Genomic DNA, 21808 nt, shown 5'->3' with positions numbered 1-21808 from the left:
AGGATTCCCAAAGCATGACAGCTTTAATGTCTATAAAACAATATTACCAACATTAACAAAATAGCGACGAAACAAACAAGCCAAGCCCTATTTATCCTGCCCGCTGGACGTCACGCGTGTGCGGAGGTTATTTTCATACGCAACTGTGTAGAAGGATCGCACGGTTTTCCAGGGCTGGTGTTGTACCTTCATAATCAGAGATGACTTGTCTCTGAAGACCAGTTCCTAGGAATCACAAATTGGAAGTGCGGTGTTGGGATAGGGTCCAGGGCCAGATTTAGGTTTGATGCGGCCCTCAGCTACTGAAGGTAATGGAGCCCTTTAGATGTCCAGCTGTCCTTTGTCAGCAACAAACTGCCACTGTTTTTTTGTGTTGAATATACGCTATATGGTCATTTATGGACCTAATAGGTATCTCAAGCCATTTGCACATGCAGAATGTAGGCACCCTATATATAGAAATGAGCAAACCAGGGATATTTTAGGTAGCAGGCTAGCAGGCAGGGCCCATGACTTACATCAGGGGTCAGCAAACATTTTCAGGAGGGGGCCGGTCCACGGTCCCTCAGATCATGTGGTGGGCTGAACTATATTTTGTGGGGGGAAATGAACGAATTCCTCTGCCCCAGAAATAACCCAGAGATGCATTTTAAATAAAAGCACACATTCTACTCATGTAAAAACACGCTGATTCTTGGACAATCCGCGGGCCAGATTGAGAGGGCAATTGGGCCGCATCCGGCCCCTGGGCCTTAGGTTGCCTACCCCTGATTTACATCATAGGAGCTTACACAACACAAAACACTGCTGCTGGATGTAGGTTTTATTTTATTTGTTTTTTTTAGTTTGTATTTTGGAAATGTACATCCAGGTGTGTTTTTTTCCTTTAAATTTTTTTGGGGCCCCCAAGAGAGTGGGGCCCTAAGCTGTAGCTTGTTTAGCTTATACGTAAATCTGGCGCAGATTGGGTCCTTTGCCTGGGCTTCCACTCAGAGTCTGGTCTGGTGGGTCCAGGATTCTGGACAAGATCCAGCAGGCTCTGCAGATGTCCTTACACGACGCAGATGATGTTGCACTTCCCGAGGAGCTGTCCGAGGGTCTCCTGGTGGGTCCTGTGGGGGCGGCTGCTGATGAGAGCCAAGGAAGGCTTCTTCTGCCCCCCAATGGGCTGGGGACGGCTGGGGTCTCCTCCTCCTCTGCTGGCCCTCCTGTGATGCTCACGGCTTTTCCTTCTGACCCACACAGAGAGCCACGTGGTCCGTCCCGGCGAAAGGAACCAGACCGCGGGACCCTGTACGGAGTACTCCTGTGGGGATGGCACCTGCATTGCCTTTAAACAGGTGAGATTGGGGGCCGTCTCCCCTGCGCAGATGTTCTTCCCCCACAACCACCCTAAAAGGTCTCATTTCACACTACCCTCAGCCCTGGTCCTGTCCAGCCACCCGTCCAGTTCACTTTCCCATCTGCAAAAGGGATCTCAAATATTTCGGGAAAGAACCAACGGCTCAGGACTGCGATACCTTAAGGACTGCCTCTCCCCAGATTTTGCGCTCATCCGAGGACCCTCTTTATGTCCCCCTTTTGCCAAGAGGTCCGGAGGGTGGCAACACAAGAACAGGGCCTTCTCCATGGTGGCTCCCGACTTATGGAATGCTCTCCCCAGGAAGGCTCACCTGGCGCCTTCATTACATGTCTTTAGGTGCCAGGCAAAAACATTCCTTTTTACTCAGGCCTTTGGCCATTAAATAATCTATAGGGGGCAGGGACTATAACAATTATTTTTGTATTATGCTGTGTGTTATTATGATTTTTATTATGATTTTATTATTGATGCTTTGTAAAACGTGTTCTTAATGCTGTACAGTGCCCTGGGATCTTTAGATAAAGGGTGGTATATAAATCAAATTATTATTATTATTATTATTATTATTATTATTATTATTATTAGGGTGTGAGACCCACAGACCTTGTTTGGGTTCTTTTCCATAGAAAGAAAGACTAGTGGTTGAAGGATATAACAGACCAGAGAAGTTTTTAATGTTTGATGCTTTATTGTGCTTTTAATATTTTGCTGGGAGCAGTCCACCCAGCCAGATGAGTGGGGTGTAAATTATTATTATTATTATTATTATTATTATTATTATTATTATTATTATTATTATTATTCCCCAACCAGCTTTGACCTCATACTGTTTTGGGCTACTTATTTAATTTATTTATTTATTGAACTTATATACCGCCCTATACCTGAGGTCTCAGGGTGGTTCACAGGGGAAAAAATCACAATATATAAAATCAAAATGAAAACAATAACCCAATAACACCCCACCCCCCCAAAATGATTCACAAAATGGGGGGAAGTGAACCACATGTGCTGCCTTGAGCTCCTTGGAGGAGGGGTGGGGATATAGATGAAATTCATCACCACCATCATAAATATCGGAATGAATCTTCAGTGAAGACCAGGCCTCCAGGCAATATTTGTGCGGGCAGATGCTGAATTTGGAAGGCGTCTGGAGGAGCCCCGAGTCACCCCCTGCCCTCTCCCCCCCCCCGCCCCCAGGTGTGCAACGGCCTGGCCGACTGCGCTGACGGCACGGAGTCCTCCGGCTGGCTGCCCTCGGACGAGCGGGACTGCGGCCTCTGGAGCCCCTGGGCCCCCTGGAGCTCATGCAGCCGCTCCTGCGGGACGGGGCTGCAGGTGCGCCGCAGGTCCTGCACCCGGCGGGCGGACGACGTCCTTCGGCACTGCCTGGGAGAGGAAGCCCAGGCCCAGCAGTGCTTCGCGGTGGCCTGCCCAGGTGAGGGGGGTTGGGGGGTAGGAGGGAGGACAGCGGGAGCAGAAAGGGGGGGAGCAGAGGAGGAAGCTGTGGGCAACTGCAGGGGTCCTTGGCGCTGAACCTGGGGAGAAGTGGCTCATAGACAAGGAAAGAGGAGACCTCTGGAATGGGTGCTTTTAGCCAGATGCTGCCCATTTTTCATGGTCATACAGTCATACCTCATGTTAATTTTGCTTCAGGTTGAGCATTTTCAGGTTGCATCCCGCGGTGACCCAATAGTACAGGAAAGGGTTACTTCTGGGTTTTGCTGCTTGCGCATGCGCAGACATGCAAAATGACATCACGTGCATGTGCAGAAGCGGTGAATTGCGACCCGCGGGTTGTGTTCTGCTCATGTTGCGAACAGGCCTCCGGAATGGATCCCGTTCGCAACCAGAGGTACCACTGTGTGTGTGTGTGTGCATATATATATATATATATATATATATATATATATATATATATGGTAAAGGTAATGGTAAAGGACCCCTGACAGTTAAGTCCAGTCACGGACAACTCTGGGATTATGGCGCTCATCTCGCTTTACTGGCCGAGGGAGCCGGCGTACAGCTTCCAGGTCATATGGCCAGCATGACTAAGCCGCTTCTGGCGAACCAGAGCAGCGCACGGAAACACCGTTTACCTTCCCGCCGGAGCGGTACCTATTTATCTACTTGCACTTTGACTTGCTTCCGAACTGCTAGACTGGCAGGAGCAGGGACCGAGCAACGGGAGCTCACCCTGTCGCGGGGATTCGAACCTCCGACCTTCCGATCGGCAAGCCCTGGGCTCTGTGGTTTAGACACACCACATTTTTCTGTGTATAAGACACCCCCATGTATAAGATGACCCCTATTTTTTGAGCCCCAAATTAAGACTCCCTCTGCTCCCCCGTGATTTCCATAGCACTACATTATATACTGCATCTTATAACATTACCCAAATTTATATTCAAATTTCCATTTGTAACCACAGAATGATTACCTTACAAGTGCTATATTAATTCTGCTAACATTTTTAACTGTACAGTGATCTTTAAGATAATCTATAAAAATTTCCCATTCCTTAATAAATTTATTATCTCCTTGGTTTCTGATTCCCTCTGTCCATTTTGCCATTTCGGCATAATCCATCTTGATTATCCCTAGTGTTTAGTCGGAATTGCCTTTCTTGTCAATTAAATCCATGGGTTCGAGTCCTACCTCCGGATCTGGAGGAAACAAGTTTGCTCCATCTTCCATGTGAAAGCCCTTGAGATATTTGAAGATGGCTCTCCTATCTCCTCTCAGTCTCCTCTTTTCCAGTCTAAAGCTACCCAGCTCCTTCAACCGTTCCACATCAGGCTTTGTTTCCAGACCTTTGATCACCTCGCTTGCTCTTCTCTGCATACCAGCCAGGAGAGTTCTGCAGGATTTCCTTTGCTGGAAATCCCACCCACTGCCTGCGAGGTCCGTTTCTCTGCTCCCCCCTGCCCTGAAGCTTTCGCTTCTCCCTTCCGTGCAGTGGACGGCGTGTGGAGCGAATGGGCGACGTGGTCCAACTGCACCCAGGACTGCCGTGGCGTGGTAGTCCGGCGGCGAGAGTGCCTGCCCTCCCAGAACGGGGGTCGCCACTGCACAGAGATGCCAGAGGCTTTGACCAGCTCCATTGAGATCGGTGAGTCAGTCTTGGGAGCGGGCAGAGGGAGGGTAATGCTGGGCGAGACATCATAGAATCGTAGAATTGAAAGGGGTCCCCCAGAGGTCTTCTAGTCCAACCCCTTGCAAGGCAGGAATCTCAGCTAAAGCATCCCGGACAGATGGCCCTCCAAGCATCCTATAGCATCATAGGAGAAGGGAGTGGAGCTGCTTCTTCCTCTTAAAAAAAATAGACTTTTCAGATATATACATTTCACTGATTTTACAATCATTTTGACGTTTTAAAACTCGGCTTCCTTCCCCCTCTTTCTGCAGTTCCTCAATTTTATTTTTAATATCTTCTGCATATCCAAATTAACTTATTTGTTTATCTTCTTTATATATATATACTCTTACATAGCTGCAGGTTATTACAATAATCCTGTCAATGTTTTTATCCGTTTGCAGTTTATCTGTAAATATTCAACAAACCATTTCTGTTCTTTTATACAAAGTTTGTTATCTTGATTTCTTCTCGTAAGTTTTGCCATTTCTGCATATTCCATAAGTTTTGGGATCCATTCTTCCTTTGCTGGGACTTCTGCTTCTTTCCATTTTGGGGCGAGTGGCGTTCTTGCCGCTGTGGTCGCATACGTGAAAAAATGTCTATACAATTTAGGTAGTTCTACCCCTATAATTCCCAAGAGAGCTGCGTCTTTCTTGGCCTTCTGTGGACCATGGTGTTTTTGGCGGGAGGGGGGACTTACGTGGCCAAACTGGCAGTGCCCCGAGCAGCCCTCTCTGCTCCCCTTTGCCCTCTGCAGAGCTGTGCCAACGGGAAGATTGTGCCAACGCCTCCACCTGCCCCGGGGAGCTGGTCAGCCGGAAGTGTGCGCCTTGCCCCACCTCCTGCGCCGAGCTCTCCAGCCGCACGCGGTGCAGGAAGGACCGGCCCTGCAGGCCAGGTAAGCAGGGGAGGGGCAGGGAAAGGCGGCTGGCAGTGGGGCGGGGTACGGTTTAGTTCCAGTTCAAGAGCGAACCTGATTCACACTTTCTCAACCGGTATGCAAGCCAAACCAAACTGTGGTGCAGTGGTACCTTGGTTCTCAAACTTAATCCGTTCTGGAAGTCTGTTCCAAAACCAAAGCGTTCCAAAACCAAGGCGCGCTTTCCCACAGAAGGGAATGCAAAACGGATTAATCCGTTCCAGACTTTTAAAAACAACTCCTAAAACAGCAATTTAACATGAATTTTGCTATCTAACGAGACCAAAATGAAAGCAATAAACCATGTACTGCAGTCACACAATCAATCCATCAGTAGCTGAACTGAGTTCCACACAGTCACCAAAACAAAAACAAAACAGCCACAAAAACAGAAACGCAAAATAAATAGCAAAAACAGACAGACCTCAGCGTAACACTCAAATTGGAAGCGGAACACTCAAAACGGAGAACAGTTGACTTCCAAAGAAAGTTCGCAAACTGGAACACTTGCTTCCGGGTTTGCAGTGTTTGGGTTCCAAGTTGTCTGAGTACCAAGGCATTTGAGAACTAAGGTACCACTGTACTACATTCGTTTCTTTTCTTTCATTTTTTCTTTTCTCCCCCTTTTCCTAAAAAACAGCACCTTATATTTTTTTTAAAAACCAAAAATGCCCACAAGGAAAAACAATACACAACATTCTCCTTCAGACTGTAAAAACATGGAACATTTAACACCTATATTTCTGTTTTAATATTCCTACCTTGTTCACTGAGCTTATTGGTGATGATGTTGTTTGTTTTTTTTCCTTTCTTTTCTGTCTTTCTGTCTATCTTTCTTTCTTTGTTACAATTTATTTATATATGTACAGCTTTTTTGCCCAATGGCCAAAATGGCATGCATATTTATTTATTTATTCAAATAGATAGAAATAAAAATGTGCACCCCACCACCGAGACCATTCCATTGTAACTATCCGACTATCCAATCCGTTCTGGAGCCCCGTTCGCATCCAGAAGCGAACGCAACCCACGTCCGCACGTCTGCGTGTGCGCAGGTCACAATTCGCCACTTCTGCGCATGCGCGTGACGTCATTTTGACCGTCTGTGCAGGCGTGAGTGGCGAAACCTGGATGTAACGCACTCCGTTACTTCTGGATTGCCGCAGTGTGCAACCCGAAAATACTTATCCCGAAGCTACTTCAACCCAAGGTATGACTGTACCTACATTGCAGAAAAGGTGGTCTACAACAGAAATTTGAATGTTGTTGTTTTTTCCTGTCTGCCAGGTTATCTGATAATGCCTTATCTGATTGCCTTTTCTGGTAGTCTGCCCAATCCTTTGAGATGGTGATTACCCAATTCCTGAGACAATGGGGAGGCTCCCTCACCCCCTCCTTCCTTGCAGAGAAACATTTGGTCAGTTTGGGAGTCAAAATGGTTTCAGGTCGGTCTTCCTGTGCTGATCTATGTGTGTGCTTGGGTTGGTACATTTATGAACATTTATTATATATATAAGACCTTAAATTTTATTATTGCACTCCCTTCCTCCGTTCCCCGACCTTCTCTCTCTCTCTCCTGCTCAGGGTGCTGGTGCCCCGATGGGCTGGTCCTGGACAGCGATCAGCAGTGTGTGCGCCCCCGAGAGTGCCCCTGCCAGGTGGAGGGCATCCGCTACTGGCCCGGCCAGCTGGTGAAGGTCAATTGCCGCATCTGCACTTGCCAGGACGGTCAGATGAAGCGCTGCCGGCAGAACCCGGAGTGCACAGGTGGGCACGGCCCTCTCCCCACATTGCTAGATGTCCCAGGAGGTGCCCCCCACAATCCGGTGGTCCCCCAGGCTCAAACCTGTGGGAACATTGAGGATAGTAGGAGAGGATATAGTGATTAAATATTATCCTTCCCCACTCATGCATGTGAGCTAGTAGCAGGGCACATTCCCTTGTACATTGCAGGAAGCAAGTTGATGGATTTGTCAGAACCATTTGAGTTAAGCAATCCAGACTGGCTTGTCCAGATTGGATTGTTCCTGGTAAATTTCCCCTTTAGTTCCCTCTTAAAAGCAATAATGACACAACTGTCTTCTTTTCAAAGTAAAGATAATGTTTACTTACATTCAGTTCACAGTTTGGTCCCGAAGGCAGGCTTTATCTTGTAGTTACAGTTACAGTGGTACCTTGGTTCTCAAACTTAATCTGTTACGGAAGTCCGTTCCAAAACCAAAGCGTTCCAAAACCAAGGTGCACTTTCCTATAGAAAGGAATGTAAAACGATTTAATCCATTCCAGACTTTTAAAGACAACCTCTAAAACAGCAATTTCACATGAATTTTGCTACCTAATGAGACCATTGATCCATAAAATGAAAGCAATAATCAATGTACTGTACTATAAAATAAATAAGACAGTATTGTAGATGATTTTTTAAAAAAATATTACCTGCACTGATGATAGTCATTGTTTGGATGGGGGGCTTTTATCCATTTCCACAGTCACACAATAAATCAATCAGTCAGTAGCTGAACAGGGTTCCACATAGTCACAAAAACAAATTAATTGAAAAATCTTAAAAACAAAAACACAAAATAAATAGCAAAAACGAAAGCGCCAAACTTAATCAGTTCCGCAAGTCTATGTGACTTCTGAAATGTCCAAAAACCAAGCTGCAGCTTCTGATTGGTGCAGACACCCATAGCCAACAGCTGCATCGGATGTCTGGCTTCCAAAAAATGTTCAAAAACTGGAACACTTACTTCCAGGTATTTGGAGTTTGAGAACCAAGGTACCACTGGACTGAGAAAAGTGTGGGTTCATCCTCTGTGAGGAATGAGCCCATGTGCTGCTGGCTGAGAGCCAGCAGACAGCAAAAGGCATCCAGAAAGTCAAAAGAGGAGTGAGAGGAAGATGGCTGCATGACCGGCCCTTTCATGGGGTCTGCCAGGGTCACGCCCACCTACCTGGTCACATGCAGGGGGAGGATGCTCCAGACCAGGTGTGACAGGAAGTCCTCCTGGTTGGAGCAACATCCCCTGTGTGTCCACTCTGGGCAAACAGGAAATGTTGTACTTGACTGCTTCAGTGATGTTACATCCCACAAAACCTTCTTGTGGGGGGGGCACACCGTGTTCCACCCACAAGGCCAGCCTGCCCAGGAGACGCACTGAAGCAGCCACCTGGGGCAGCAGAATCCTGTGGGGCAGCACCCCACAGGTGCCCCACTTGGCCCTGCCACCGCCATTGAGCTTGTCCAAAATACTTGGGCTCTTGCAATGAGCGAGGGCGGGAGACAACTTTAATCGGCAATCGTTCAATATATTATAATAATTGTAATTCAACAACATCTGGGGAGACAAGTGGGGAGCTGCAGGTGTGCAGATGTGCCGGCCAGTGACCCTCTCCTTATTGGTAACGCTTCCTCCCCGCTTCCCCCTGCCTTGCCAGTGAATTGCGGCTGGTCCTCCTGGTCACCCTGGGGCGAGTGCCTGGGTCCCTGCGGGGTGCAGAGCATCCAGTGGTCTTTCCGCAGCCCCAACAACCCCAGCAAGCATGGCAATGGCCGCCAGTGCCGAGGCATCTACCGCAAAGCCCGCAGGTGAGCCACACAGAGCCAGCCATTGCTTGGAGGCCCTACGAGGTGCTCCTTTTTCACTAGAGGCTGAAGCTGAAAACTTTTCTCTCCCGCAATGGAGGGTTTATCCTCCCTCAATGGTTCATCATGTTTTTGCGGTATTTCATATGTGGTTTTTTAAAGATGTTATTGCTGTGAGCCTCATATATATATATAGAGAGAGAGAGAGAGAGAGACGGTGGTATATAAATATCTTTCATAAATAAAGCAGAATGACTTCAATCCTAAAAAAATTCAACAACTTTGGTCGGCCCTCATGGCCCTTCACTTCATCAAATCTGGTCCTCTTTGAAAAAAGTTTGGACATCACAAATCTGTCATTCTCCTTGGAGAACATTTCTAATCCATGATCTCTCTCTCTTGCCTGTCTGCCGTGGTTTCTGCCTGAATCGGCTGCAGTCAACCAAGAACTAACTTAGCTCATACCAAGAACTAACTTAGTTGGTCTTTAAGGTGCTACTGGAAGGAAATTTTTTTTTCAGTTTTGACTATGGCAGACCAACACTGCTACCTATCTGTAAAAGAAAAAACTGATTTGTCTGCTCTTTCTTGTGGGGGGGGGGGAGGTTGCCCGGCTGCCTTTCCCCACTTACATGGGGGGCCCTGGTAGGAATCCACCAGCCATGATCTCCTGCAGCCCCTCCCTCCACCTTTGCAGGTGTCAGACGGATCCGTGCGAAGAGTGTGAGCACCACGGCCGGGCGCATGCCATGGGCGACCGCTGGCGCTCGGGGCAGTGCCAGGTGTGCCAATGCCTGCCCAACCTGACCGTCCAGTGCTCCCAGTATTGCCCCTACAGCACAGTGGCCTGCCCTGAGGTGAGTCTGGCACGTTCCCTCCTCTTCCTGTGCACCAGGGTGCAAGGGTGCCTCTGAGCCTGCGCCGACTTCCTCACTGATTCGCATTCCTCTGTCCTTCAGGGCCGAGTCCTGGTCGAGGGCCGAGGAGACGCCTGCTGCTACTGTGTGGAGACAGGTGAGCCCCCCAGGGTGGCAGGGAAAGGGGGCAGAGACCCTGCACCTCTCCTCCCACCCCACATCGGACAGACTCTACAATTTCAGTTTTCTCCCCAGGCCTGTGCGTTTATATACACTGGGATTGTGAATTATTTGCTGCACCGAATGAGGAATAAGTTTTAGAACTCTAGATGCAGGATTCACAGCTCAAGAACCCCTGACAGATGGATAGCCAACCTCTGCTTAAAAGCCTCCGATGAATCACAGAATCCTAGAATTGCAGGGTTGGGAGGGCTCCCCAGCGGTCATCTAGTCCAACCCCCTGCAATTCAGGAATCACAACTAAGTAGGTCAACCCCCTGCAATGATCCAATTGCCGCTAATCATGGGGGACGACCCCTGTTTCCTTATCTTGCCCCTGGGGAATTTTATTCCTTGTTTTTTGAACTTTGGGGACGCTATGTTCAAATCTTACAATTCCCAAATATTTCGTAACATCCTGGAATTGTAGCGTTGGAAGGCAGCCCTGTTTAGGGAAGTTTTTAATGTTTGATGTTTTATTGCTTTTTTATTTTTATTACTGTCTTTTTCCATCTATAAGACGCCCCCATGTTTAAGACGCCCACTATTTTTGGGGACTCAGGTTTAAGAAAATGGGGGGAGATGGCCCCATATATAAGACAGCCCCTAATTTTTGACATTATTTTTTAGGGGGGAAACCTAGTCTTATACACGGGAAAATATGGTAATACAGTGGACGCTCGGGTTGCAAACGTGATCCGTGCGGGAAGTGCGTTTGCAACCCACAGTGGCAGGTCTGCGCACGAGCAGGTTGAGATTCAACACTTCTGCGCGTGCACAACCACCAAAACCCAGAAGTAACCCATTCCGGTACTTCCAGGTTTCGGCGGTCCGTAACACAAAAAAACACAACCTGAAGCGACTGTAACCCAAGGTATGACTGTATTCTGCTGGGAGCCACCCAGTGTGGCTGGGGAAACCCAGCCAGATGGGCAGGGTATAATTATTATTATTATTATTATTATTATTATTATTATTATTATTATTAATTCTCCAACCCCCTACAATGCAGCACTCACAGGAGTCTTGAGGTAACAAGCAGATTAAACAGAATTCCCCAGCTCAAAAGCCTAGTTAGCCCCAGGGTCTCGTGTTTGGTGGTGGCCCAGGGCGTCACCCCAGGATCTGCCCCACCCCTCCTGTTTCCTTCCTATGCAGGTGAGAACCAGACGGCTCTGCCAACTGTGCCAGCCCTGGGACCCCTGGGACCCACTGTGGCCAGCCCGGCTCCCTTGACCACAGCCTTGCCCTTCAACACCTTCCCAATGCCCCCTCTCGGAGGTGAGACTCTGCGCGCATCGTTCCTTGCACCTGGGTAAATGCAGGCCTATGACTTGGGGCTTCTCGTCTGCAGCAACCAAGAGAGCCCCCTTCCGGGATGGAGGTTGTCCAAGAAAGGGTTGCTCCTCCCACTTGCTTGGTGGGCGGGGCTCTATATGCAAACAAGCTCCGTCACCTCGGACAGAGCACAGTGAATATGCTTCTGCCTGGTGTCAAGAGGCAGGGAGTCCCAAAGTTCGGGTCCTGCCACACTTTATCACAGAAAATTGTTGTCTTTTAAAATCTGTTTCTATTTTATTTATGATATTATTGTTTGAATACGTGTTGTATTTATGGATCATTTTATTGTTTTATTCTCTCTGTGCCCAGCTTTTTGGAGACTTGTTGTTTTTCATGATCAAGTGGTGTGTAAATTTTATGAAACAAGAAAGAGAAAGGGAGGGAGGGAGGGAAAGCTGGAGCAGCTGATGAGCTCATCCAGAAAGGCTTTTCCAATCAAAGTGGACCCTTAAAAGAGATGTGATCAGTGTTGGAAACTGAGATATGGGAGCTAAATGGCACCTTTAGGTTATGGGCACCACAACGGAATGTCTAAGTGCGCTTTTTAAATAACAATAATGCAATGCTGGAAATGAATGAACAGCAGCTAAAATATTTTGTTCATTTTTCACATGGTCTAGTCCTTTCCCTGCCCACCCCCCTAATATTCTTAAGGGAGTCTCTTCCTCAGAGAGTAGCTGGAAGTGGGGAGGCAGAAAAAGGTCCTTCTTTCCTTCCACTCTGCAGTTTCAATCTGAAATCTTAGGCTCCCAGAGCTCAGAAACTCCTCACACTAATGAAATTCCCTGGTGCAATACGTGCCTAGAACGATGGGAGTTTCGAACGCTGGGTGTGATGTGTTTCCATGATGCCAGGCGCTCTCCTGACCCCCCTCCCTTCTGTGCCACCCCCCAGACCTCTGCTACGGCCCGCTGGGCATTGCCTCTCTGCCGGATGCCAGCTTCACGGCTTCTTCGCAGCAGCCAGAGAACCCGGCTCATGCCGCCCGCCTCAACCGCGTCCTGCCCAGCGCCGACCTCCAGGGCTGGGCTCCCCCAGCAGATGTCTATCCTGAGCTGCTCTCCCGGCCCCCCTTCCTGCACGTGGATCTGGGGGAACCCAGGAACCTGACAGGTGGGTGCTCCCCTCGCTCTGGAAGGAAGCTCGCAGGAGAGCCGGCTGAGGTTGGGTGGGGGCTGTGCCAGATTTACGTACAGTGGAACCTTGAATTGTGGACGTAATCCGCCCTGGAGGCGCGTCCGCAACTTGAAGCGTTCGCATCCAGAAGTGCCATGTCTGCGCATGCATGCAGCGTGGTTTAGTGCTTTGCGCATGTGCGAGCAGTGAAACCCGGAAGCAACCCGTTCTGGTACTTCTGGGTTGCCGCGGGACGCAAGACAAAAAGACGCAACCTGAAATGGACGCAACATGTGGTATGACTGTATAAGCTAAACAAGCTATAGTTTAGGGCCCCACTCTCTTGGGGGTCCCAAAAAAATTTAAAGGAAAGAAAACTGGATGCACATTTCCAAACTATAAGATAACAAACAAATAAAATAAAGCGTACATCCAGCAACAGTGTTTGTGTGTTGTGTAGGCTCCTATGATGTAAGTCATGGGCCCCGCCTGCTAGCCTGCTCCCTCAAATATCCCTGGTTTGCTCCTTTCTATATATAGGGTGCCTACATTCTGCTATTTATAATTATTAGTACTTTGCATCGTATATTTACACCTGTTATTATTTCATGTTATAGGAAGTTTCTAGAGACTAGACGATGAGTCTTTGTAAACTGTGTTTCTAAAGGAACTTTCGTTCTTGCCAAATGCCAATGTGTTTGCATTACTAAGTTTGTTATGAATAAAAAATCCTTTTAAGTTAGAGCTTAATATGTAATCATTTCACTATTAATATACTTCTTCTTAATTGTATTTCAGTTCAACAATTAGCCTGCTCCCTCAAATACCACTGGTTTGCTCCTTTCTATATATAGGGTGCCTACATTCTGCATGGACTGGTTGCATGGGGGCATGCAGCATGCGGCTGTAGCCTGCAGTGCAGCCCAGTTGAATGTAGGTCAAGCTGTTGTCCCTGTTTTCTAATATCAAAGAGTGCATGTAGACTGATGATCAGACAGCGTAGACTCAGGGTATGAGTCTTATGCCTACTGATTGATTTCATGTAATACATAATTTATTTCTTTTGATACCATTCTAAAATTGCCCTCCCTCCTCAGGGGTGGTGGTGCAGGGGGCCGGATCCTCTGATGCCTACGTGACCAGCTTCTTCCTGCGGTTCAGCCTGGACGGCATGAGGTGGCACGACTACCACGAGGCCTCTTCCGCGGGCACCGTGCCTGACCTAAAGGTGCAAGACCCACATGGTCTATCTCATTTGTTTATTCTCCAAGGAACTCAAGGTGGCGTCCCCGGTCACTTCTCTCCCTCCTCATTTACTCCCCCAACAACAGCCCTGCGAGGTAGGCTGGGCTGAGAGGCAGCCACTTGGCCCAGTGATCTTCATGGCCGAGTGGAGATTCGAACCCTGGTCTCTAACCCGGTCCTAGTCCGGCGCTCTAACCCCTGGCTCAAGAGGGTGGAGTGGGGGGAACGAAGTCCCTACAGCACTGCAGGGCTAGGATCATAGGCCCACAGGGCAGCTTTTGCCAACATGGTGCCCTCCAGATGTTTTGGGAGGCAGCTGCCGTCAGCCCCAGTCAGCGCACTCTGGCAGGAGTTGTAGTTCAGAATGCCTGGAGGGCACCAGGTTGGCAAAGGATGCTTTCGGGACTCTGTGCGTCTGTATCTAAGACTGTTGATCTTATGGGTTTAGTTGAGTAACAGCTGTAGGACATCTGTATTGCATAGAATCATGGAAGGGACCCAAGGGTCATCTAGTCCAACCCGCTGAAATTTAGGAATCTCGGCTTAAGCAGCCACTTATGCTCTGCTTATAAGCTTCTAAGGAAGGAGAGTCTACCACCTTTCAATGGAGAAAGAGAAAGAGAAAGAGAAAGACATGGTGCCTAGGGAACAACTTGCACCTTAATACCAGCAAGACAAAGGAGATGGTGTTGGACTTTTGGAGGAAGAGAGGAGAACCAGCCCCGCTGTGTGGAGAGAGTCTCTTCCTTTAAAGTCCTAGGAGTTTATCTCAGTCAAGACCTTACTTGGAAAATAAACACAACCCAGGTGGTTAAGAAAGCCCAACAGAGACTCCGTCTCCCCAGAGTATTGCGGAAGAACGATGTCAATCAACATCTGATGATCTCCTTCTACCGGTCCACAATAGAAAGTGTCCTTTCCTACTGCATCACGGTGTGGGACGCTGGTTTGACATCAACGGATAGGAGGTGCCTACAGAGGGTGGTGGATACAGCACAAGATATTATGGGCTGTCCCGTGAATCCGCTGGAGAGTGAGGAAAATTCTCAGGGATGATTATTCACACCCTGGCTGGCACTTTCTTGATCTCCTGCCCTCGGGCAGAAGATATAGAAGCAAGAATAGTCGCGCCAACAGGGTAAAGAACAGCTTCTATCCGTTAGGCTGCTGAATGAAGAGAGAACAACAGGGCAACTGACTTTCGGGTTTGGTGGGTAAATGAGGGGAATTAAGACTAAGAGAGCTGAGTGGGGGGTGCTTGTGTAATCTCACTGTATACAAGTTGTACAAGTGACAATAAAGTATTTCAATTTCAATTTCAAAAGAAAGAGAAGGGAGGAAGGAAGAGAAAGTGATGCTGATAAGAGATGTGTTTAAATATAGCCAGGGTAGTGAGGTCCTCAGACCATGTCTCAAAAGATGGTTGGTCCGTATATGTTTCTTGATGACGAGGTGCTTCGTAATGTTGGTATTAATACCGTACTTTATTGAAAAGTTTTTAATTATAAAGAAATAAAGTAATACAAAGAAAAAGAGACAGTATATCGTTCAATAGGTGCTTTGTAACGTTGAATGAGTTCTGACGATGGGGCCTTCGGTCTCTTCTCCTCCCTCTAGCTCTTCCAAGGGAACTCCGACGACTCGACACCCGTGGTCAGGACCTTCCAGCGCATGGTGCGCGCCCGGCATGTCCGGATCCTTCCCCGCGACTTCCACAACGGGATCTTCCTCCGCGTGGAGCTGCTGGGCTGTGGGAAAGGTAGGATGGCAGGATTGGCGAGGCGTATTGGCGGTGGGTGACTAATAATAATAATAATAATAATAATAATAATAATAATAATAAATTATTATTTCTACCCTGCCCATCTGGCTGGGTCTCCCCAGCCACTCTGGGCGGCTTCCAACAGAAGGTTAAAAATACATTAAAACATCAGTCGTTAAAAACTTCTCTAAACAGGGCTGCCTTCAGATGTCTTCTAAAAGTCAGATTGTTGTTTATTTCCTTGACATCTGGTGGAAAGGCGCCACCACCGAGAAGACCCTCTGCCCGGTTCCCTGTAGCTTCACTTCCCGCAGGGAGGGAACCACCAGAAGGCCCTCGGAGCTGGACCTCAGCGTCTGGGCAGAATGATAGGGGTGGAGACGCTCCTTCAGGTATACTGGGCCGAGGCTGCTTATGGCTTTCAAGGTCAGCACCAACACTTAGAATTGTGCTCGGAAACGTACTGGGAGCCAATGTAGGTCTTTCAAGACCAGTGTTATGTGGTCTCGGTGGCCGCCCCCAGTCACCAGTCTAGCTGCCACATTCTGGATTAGTTGTAGTTTCCGGGTCACCTTCAAAGGTAGCCTCACGCGGGAGATAACTAGAGCAGGCACCACCAAACTCAGCCCTTCAGATATTTTGGGACTGCAGTTCCCATCATCCCTTACCACTGGTCCTGTTAGCTCGGGATGATGGGAGTTGTAGTCCCAAAACATCTGGAGGGCTGAGATTGAGGGTGCCTGAACTAGAACACGCACCAGCCTGGTGATTGGGCGTTGCTGTTCCTTCTGTCTAAACCCTCGAACTTCCCCACCCTCCTTGCCCCCTTTCAGTGTCCCCAGAGCCTCCCGGGACCCCAACGGTGCCACCCACTGCCAGGCCTTGCTGGACCGGGGAGTTCCAGTGTCAGAACGGGCGCTGCGTCCCCGCCGGGCCCCATGGGGCCATTTGCGACGGATTCAACGACTGCGGGGACTTCTCGGATGAGAGGCACTGCGGTGAGTAGCGGGCAGAGACCCCTTAAGAAGCACGTAAAACCAAGCAATCCGTCAAATATATTGCATGCAGTTCTGGTCGCCTCCGCTCAAAAAGGAGATTGCAGAATAGGAAAAGGTTCAGACTTTGGTATTCTTTCGTAATATGGCACCCCATGTGAGGCCAAAATCTGGCGCCCCCAAATGGCCCTTCTCTCTCTCTCTCTCTTTGCATTTTAATATTTTTAATAAGTTTTATATAACAAGTTTAAATTCAAACATATCATTCACTTCCTCATTTAGGAGTCTCTGAATCCCTTGACTTCCCTCCGCCCTTCCATGGTTACCATTATCAATCTTTCTTTTCATCTGCTTATCGTATTTTGTCTAGTTTGTTTTAAGAATAGTAATCCATTTTTCCACAGTTTTGCATGATCAGAAGCATTACTCAAATCCTGCCAAAGTTTTTAGTTGTTTACGGTGTTCTCTTAAATACATTATAATTCCGCCCCCCCCATTTCTTCTTAAAATCAAGCAGATTCCAAGTTTCAAAGATAATGTTGCTTCCTTACTGCTAGTCTCTGCCAACTTCTGACAGCGGTCAGTTCAGTCGGTCAGCCTAAACTTTCCCTCACCCTTCGTGAGTTGCAAGCTTGTAGAAAGAAATGTTTCCCTTTCTTACAGGCTTGGTTACTGGGGTACGTTTTAGCAGGCTGGGTTACTTTTCTATACAGAGTTGGGGTTCGTAATAAATTCTGTTCGATCCTTCCTTCACCGGATCTGTGCTGTGGGTTCCCTTGGCAGGAGTCGGCCCGTCTCCAGAGCCCTCCATCCCAGGGGGCTGCTTGCCCTCCCAGTTCCGCTGCGCCACGTCGGGGGTCTGCATCCAAGCATCCCAGAGGTGCGATGGGGTCACCGACTGCCCAGACGCCGACGATGAGGTCGGCTGTGTGCCCGAAAGCGGAGCGCCCTCGGCTGGGACCAGCAGGTAATGCATGGCGGGGGGAGTCTCCTTTATAGCCTGCCCCCCAGCCTGGTGTCTGGGCTGTGGGTTTGGTGAGATAGCTCAGTCGGTGGATTCTTCATCTCAGGGCTGGGGCTTTGAGCCCGTGTCGGGCAAAAGATTCCTGCATTGCAGGAGGTTGGGTTAGATGACCCTGATGGGGGATGTTTCCAGGGGAACGGGGGCAATTCACAGGCCCCCAGCTGGCTCCAGCCCACTGGCCAGTAGCCGGGCAAACTCTGGTCCTCGGAACAGCATCAAACAGCGACCCACAGCTTCAGAACTCCTCAGAAGCTGGAGCACCCTCTAATCAGCAGAGTAATTAACTCTTCGCAACAGAAGGTGTTATGTACTGAGTTAAATAGGATCCAGAATGCAGCAGTCTGATTGATCCTAGAACAATAGGATCCAGAATGCAGCAGTCTCATTGGTCTGCAGGAGCCACCCAATCCAACTCCAGGTGGAAGTGAATCCACAACCTGATTGGCCTACAGGAGAATCCCGGAATTAGCCAATCACGTGCGGCCCATTGTGTAAATAATGTATATAAAGCAGACATTTTGGGGGAACTTCCATTCCTCACTACTATGAGCTGAATAAAGAGCATGAAATCCACACTGGACTCCGAGTATATTTCAGAAGGGCGGACAGAGGCATATGTAAAGCATATTTACAAACAGTTTATTCAGCATAGATCAAGACAAAGAAAACATGTCTGCTCTCCTTCATGTCTAAGAGCAGAGAGAACACTAAGCAAAAGCAATGCACAAACGGAAGTTCCCAGCAAGCTGTGCTGGAATGTAAACAGACATGTGACACACAACAATCCACATATCTGGTCCTCTTAGGGTGGAATGGAACATCAATATCCTAACAGCGATTGTACGATTCTACAGAGCTAAACTGTGGAACTCTCTGCTGCAGGAAGCAGCGATGGCTGCCAACCTGGATGGCTTTAAAAGAGGATTAGGCAAATTCGTGGAGGAGGAGAGGCCTGGCAAAGGCAGCAAGACAGGATGGCCCTGCTCTGCTTCCATAGTCACAGGCGAAACAAAATTTTTAAAAATTCCTTCCAGTAGCACCTTAGACACCAACTAAGTTTGTTATTGGTATGAACTTTCGTGTGCATGCACTCGAAAGCTCATACCAATAACAAACTTAGTTGGCCTCTAAGGTGCTACTGGAAGGAATTTTTTTATTTTGTTTCAACTACGGCAGACCAACACGGCTACCTACCTGTAAACAGTCAGAGGCAGCAATTCTTCTGAGTAGCACTTCCTGGAAGCCACAGGAGGCGAGAGGGCTCTTTGGCTCCGAGTTTCCCATAAGCACCTGATTAGACAGGCTTGGCTAAGCAATTGACCCTAGAGAGACATTCCTCCACCAACGATCGCAGTTTGAGAGCTTTTGTGGGGAAGCCCTTAGCAAAAGTCCTTGCAATATTTATTTCAGCTCCTGGACCTCCGAGAAACAGCCACCCAAGCCTTCCGTGCCCCACGCAACTCAGGTGAGAGTGCCAAGGGGAACCGAGGCAGGATGGATGGGAGGGGGTTGCTGAGGACTCACGTTTCCAGGAGGGAGGGAGCCAAGGACAAGTGGTTCAAGTGACAGGCGAGGACTGGTGAGGACTGGGTTCAAATCCCCACTCAGCCAAGAGGCTTGTGGGCTGGGCTGGGGCTGCTTACCCTTTTCTTTTCTTTCCTTTTCCCTTTTCTTTTTTTTAAACTTCCATATTCATTCATCTCTTTATTTATCTTTCATTCACTTGGACAACATTTCTTTTCTTTTTTAAAAAATAATTTTCATTGGTTTTACATATAATCACATTACACAACATCACACCCTCTTGTTTTATTTCTTTGGCTCAACTGAGCCTTACATCTTCCCTCCCTCCTGTCTGACGGTCCACAAAATTAAACTTTGCATCTTTACATTTCGCTTCGCTCAGTGGCGTAGCGTGGGGGGTGCAGGGGGGGCGAGCCGCACCGGGCGCAACATCTGGGGTTAGGGCAAATCCATGGGTTAGGGGGCGCAAATCCACGGGTTAGGGGGCGCAAATCCACGGGTTAGGGGGCGCAAATTACTTGCCTTGCCCCGGGTGCTGACAACCCACGCTACACCACTGGCTTCGCTTCCTATCCTTGTTATACCATCACCTCAAATATTACGGTATATTACTCAACCCGCATAGGTAGCAATTTCACCTTACAGATCTTCGGATACCCCAGCTAATGGTGTTAATTGCTTCCAGTTGTCTTTCAAATATAATATAAATTTGTTCCAGTCCTTTTGGAATGCCTGGTCTCACTGGTTCTTCCCGTCAGTTTCGCCAGTTCTGCAAAGTCCATCAGTTTCACCTGCCACTCTGCTAGCTCCTGTTGTTTCCATCTCTGGGCTAACAAAACTCTTGCCGCAGTTGTTGCATATAAGAACAGTTTTTAATCTCGTCTCGGTATCTCTCAGTTACCCTTTCCCAGCCTTCCTCGCAGGGCTGTGGAGCATTTAAAACCAGGGAGCCAAGTGACAGCACCGCCAGCTCCCTGGAAGGAGGAGAGCAGGAAGGGCAATTCCCATTTATCCAAACTGGCTAGCGGAAGGTGGCTTTCTTTTCTCTCCATCCTTGCAGGTGTCCCCCAGCAGATGGCCTCTTCCTGAAGGGCTCACCTTCCCCCAGCCAGGTAAAGCGCATCTCTTCCCACACGGGGGGGGGGGGGGGCTTGGTCCCAGCCCTCTCCCAGATCTGCACCCGTCACCTTTCATTCCTCCGTGTTGATGGGATAGCCCAGTGGGTAGAGCACGAGACTGCATTTTAAATTGCATTTTAACCTGTATTTTAAATTGGTTTTTATTATGTTTTTACTGTAATTTTACTGGTGTTAGCCGCCCTGAGCCCGGCTCTGGCTGGGGAGGACGGGGTATAAAATAAAATTTATTATTATTATTATTATTCATGATTCTGAGTTGTCACAAAACAGACCATTATTGGTGATAGTGATTCATTTTTCTCATAAATTACTTACCGTACGTCTGTGGCAGTGAAGGTTTGTGTGGGTTTGGAAAGTGGTTATACATAAATACGCCATAAATTTCCTCTGTCCTGTTTCCATTGATCAGAATGTGTGAAAATATTTTGCATGCAGTATTCGCTGCTGAATTTTACCGTTGTCTCCTCTAGCGGGTTGTGCAAACTGCTGTCCTGAGCAATGGTTTTTGTTTACTTATGGGATAGGGTTAGGGGGCACTGGGGAAGAGTTCGTGGTACTGAGCGGGCAGGAACTCCAAAACTTTTGGGAACCTTGGATACAGCAGAACTAACACTGGCCTACCTCGAGAGGCTGTTGTGCCGATTTCTAAGCTGACGCGTGTTGCGATGTGCCCTGAGATCCATGGGCAAAGGGCGGCATATTAGTGTAATAACATAAAAATAAAACCGGCTTTGCAAATCCACGGATGCGAAGCTGGGGGCACCTCTAACCCTTTGGATTTGTGCACCCTCTCGACGCAGGTTCCTGCAGCGAAGCCCTCGGTCTGGAAGACGGGCGAATCCACCAGCAGCAGCTGAGCGCCTCGTCCTACCAGGACGGGAACCCACCAGATGCCGGGCGCCTCAACATCGTGCCCAACATGTAAGTTTGGGGGGTCCAAGCCAGCTTCCTGGAGTCAGGGACAGATGGGGATGCTCAGAGAGCATTGGGGTGAGGGTACCAGAGGGGTTTGCATTGCAGAAGGAAGGAAGGGACCAGACAATTTGATGGTGATCAAAGAAAGTGCATAGTTAATCTCTGGAACTCCCTGCTGCAGGAGAAAGGGACGGCCACCCACTTGGATGGGTTTATGATTATTTTTTAATACTTTTTATTTTCAATGCAAAGTTACAAGAAAAATTACAAACATAAAATCCTAAAAAAACGAACAAACCAACAAAAACAAAGCAAAACAAACAGAAAACAAAAAAGGAAAAAACCCACACCGGCAAAAACAAACCATGCCATCATACTAATCTTTACATACATATACACATATTGACTTCCTTCCTCTGTTTTGAGACCTCAAGAAATTTAATCTTTCTGAATTGTTGTATCTAATGTAAATTACCTCTATCTTTACACCTTTCACACTGCTTTTCAATTTCTTTAACCCTGCAAAGCTTCATTCATTACATACCGATATACTTACTCCAGAACAATGTTTTTTCATATATTCTTTAACACAATCCCATTCTTTTGCTAATTTTTGGTCCGATTGTCCCCTTAAGAATGCTGTGAATCTTGCCAAATTTATATA

At 48.1% G+C, this 21808-nt stretch overlaps 1 protein-coding gene across 1 annotated transcript in view; it reads left to right on the top strand.

Annotated features, from left to right (window-relative positions):
* The window catches only part of LOC310746249 (SCO-spondin-like), a 166106-nt gene that overhangs the window by 46516 nt on the left and 97782 nt on the right, over positions 1 to 21808 (top strand). Inside the window, exons 32-48 of the mRNA XM_083580107.1 lie at positions 1246 to 1340; positions 2564 to 2801; positions 4323 to 4475; positions 5260 to 5400; positions 7006 to 7188; positions 8860 to 9010; positions 9705 to 9864; positions 9967 to 10021; positions 11242 to 11364; positions 12319 to 12537; positions 13638 to 13768; positions 15403 to 15544; positions 16381 to 16545; positions 17326 to 17509; positions 18977 to 19031; positions 20151 to 20202; positions 21030 to 21150. Of these exons, the coding sequence (XP_083436233.1) occupies positions 1246 to 1340; positions 2564 to 2801; positions 4323 to 4475; positions 5260 to 5400; positions 7006 to 7188; positions 8860 to 9010; positions 9705 to 9864; positions 9967 to 10021; positions 11242 to 11364; positions 12319 to 12537; positions 13638 to 13768; positions 15403 to 15544; positions 16381 to 16545; positions 17326 to 17509; positions 18977 to 19031; positions 20151 to 20202; positions 21030 to 21150 (2368 nt within the window). The remainder of the gene's footprint in view (positions 1 to 1245; positions 1341 to 2563; positions 2802 to 4322; positions 4476 to 5259; positions 5401 to 7005; positions 7189 to 8859; positions 9011 to 9704; positions 9865 to 9966; positions 10022 to 11241; positions 11365 to 12318; positions 12538 to 13637; positions 13769 to 15402; positions 15545 to 16380; positions 16546 to 17325; positions 17510 to 18976; positions 19032 to 20150; positions 20203 to 21029; positions 21151 to 21808) is intronic.

Source organism: Podarcis filfolensis (genome assembly GCF_964270895.1).
Source record: "Podarcis filfolensis genome assembly, chromosome: 12".
Taxonomy (NCBI): domain Eukaryota; kingdom Metazoa; phylum Chordata; class Lepidosauria; order Squamata; family Lacertidae; genus Podarcis; species Podarcis filfolensis.
The sequence above is the reverse complement of the archived record's forward strand: the minus strand, read 5'-3'. Positions and strand labels throughout refer to the sequence as shown.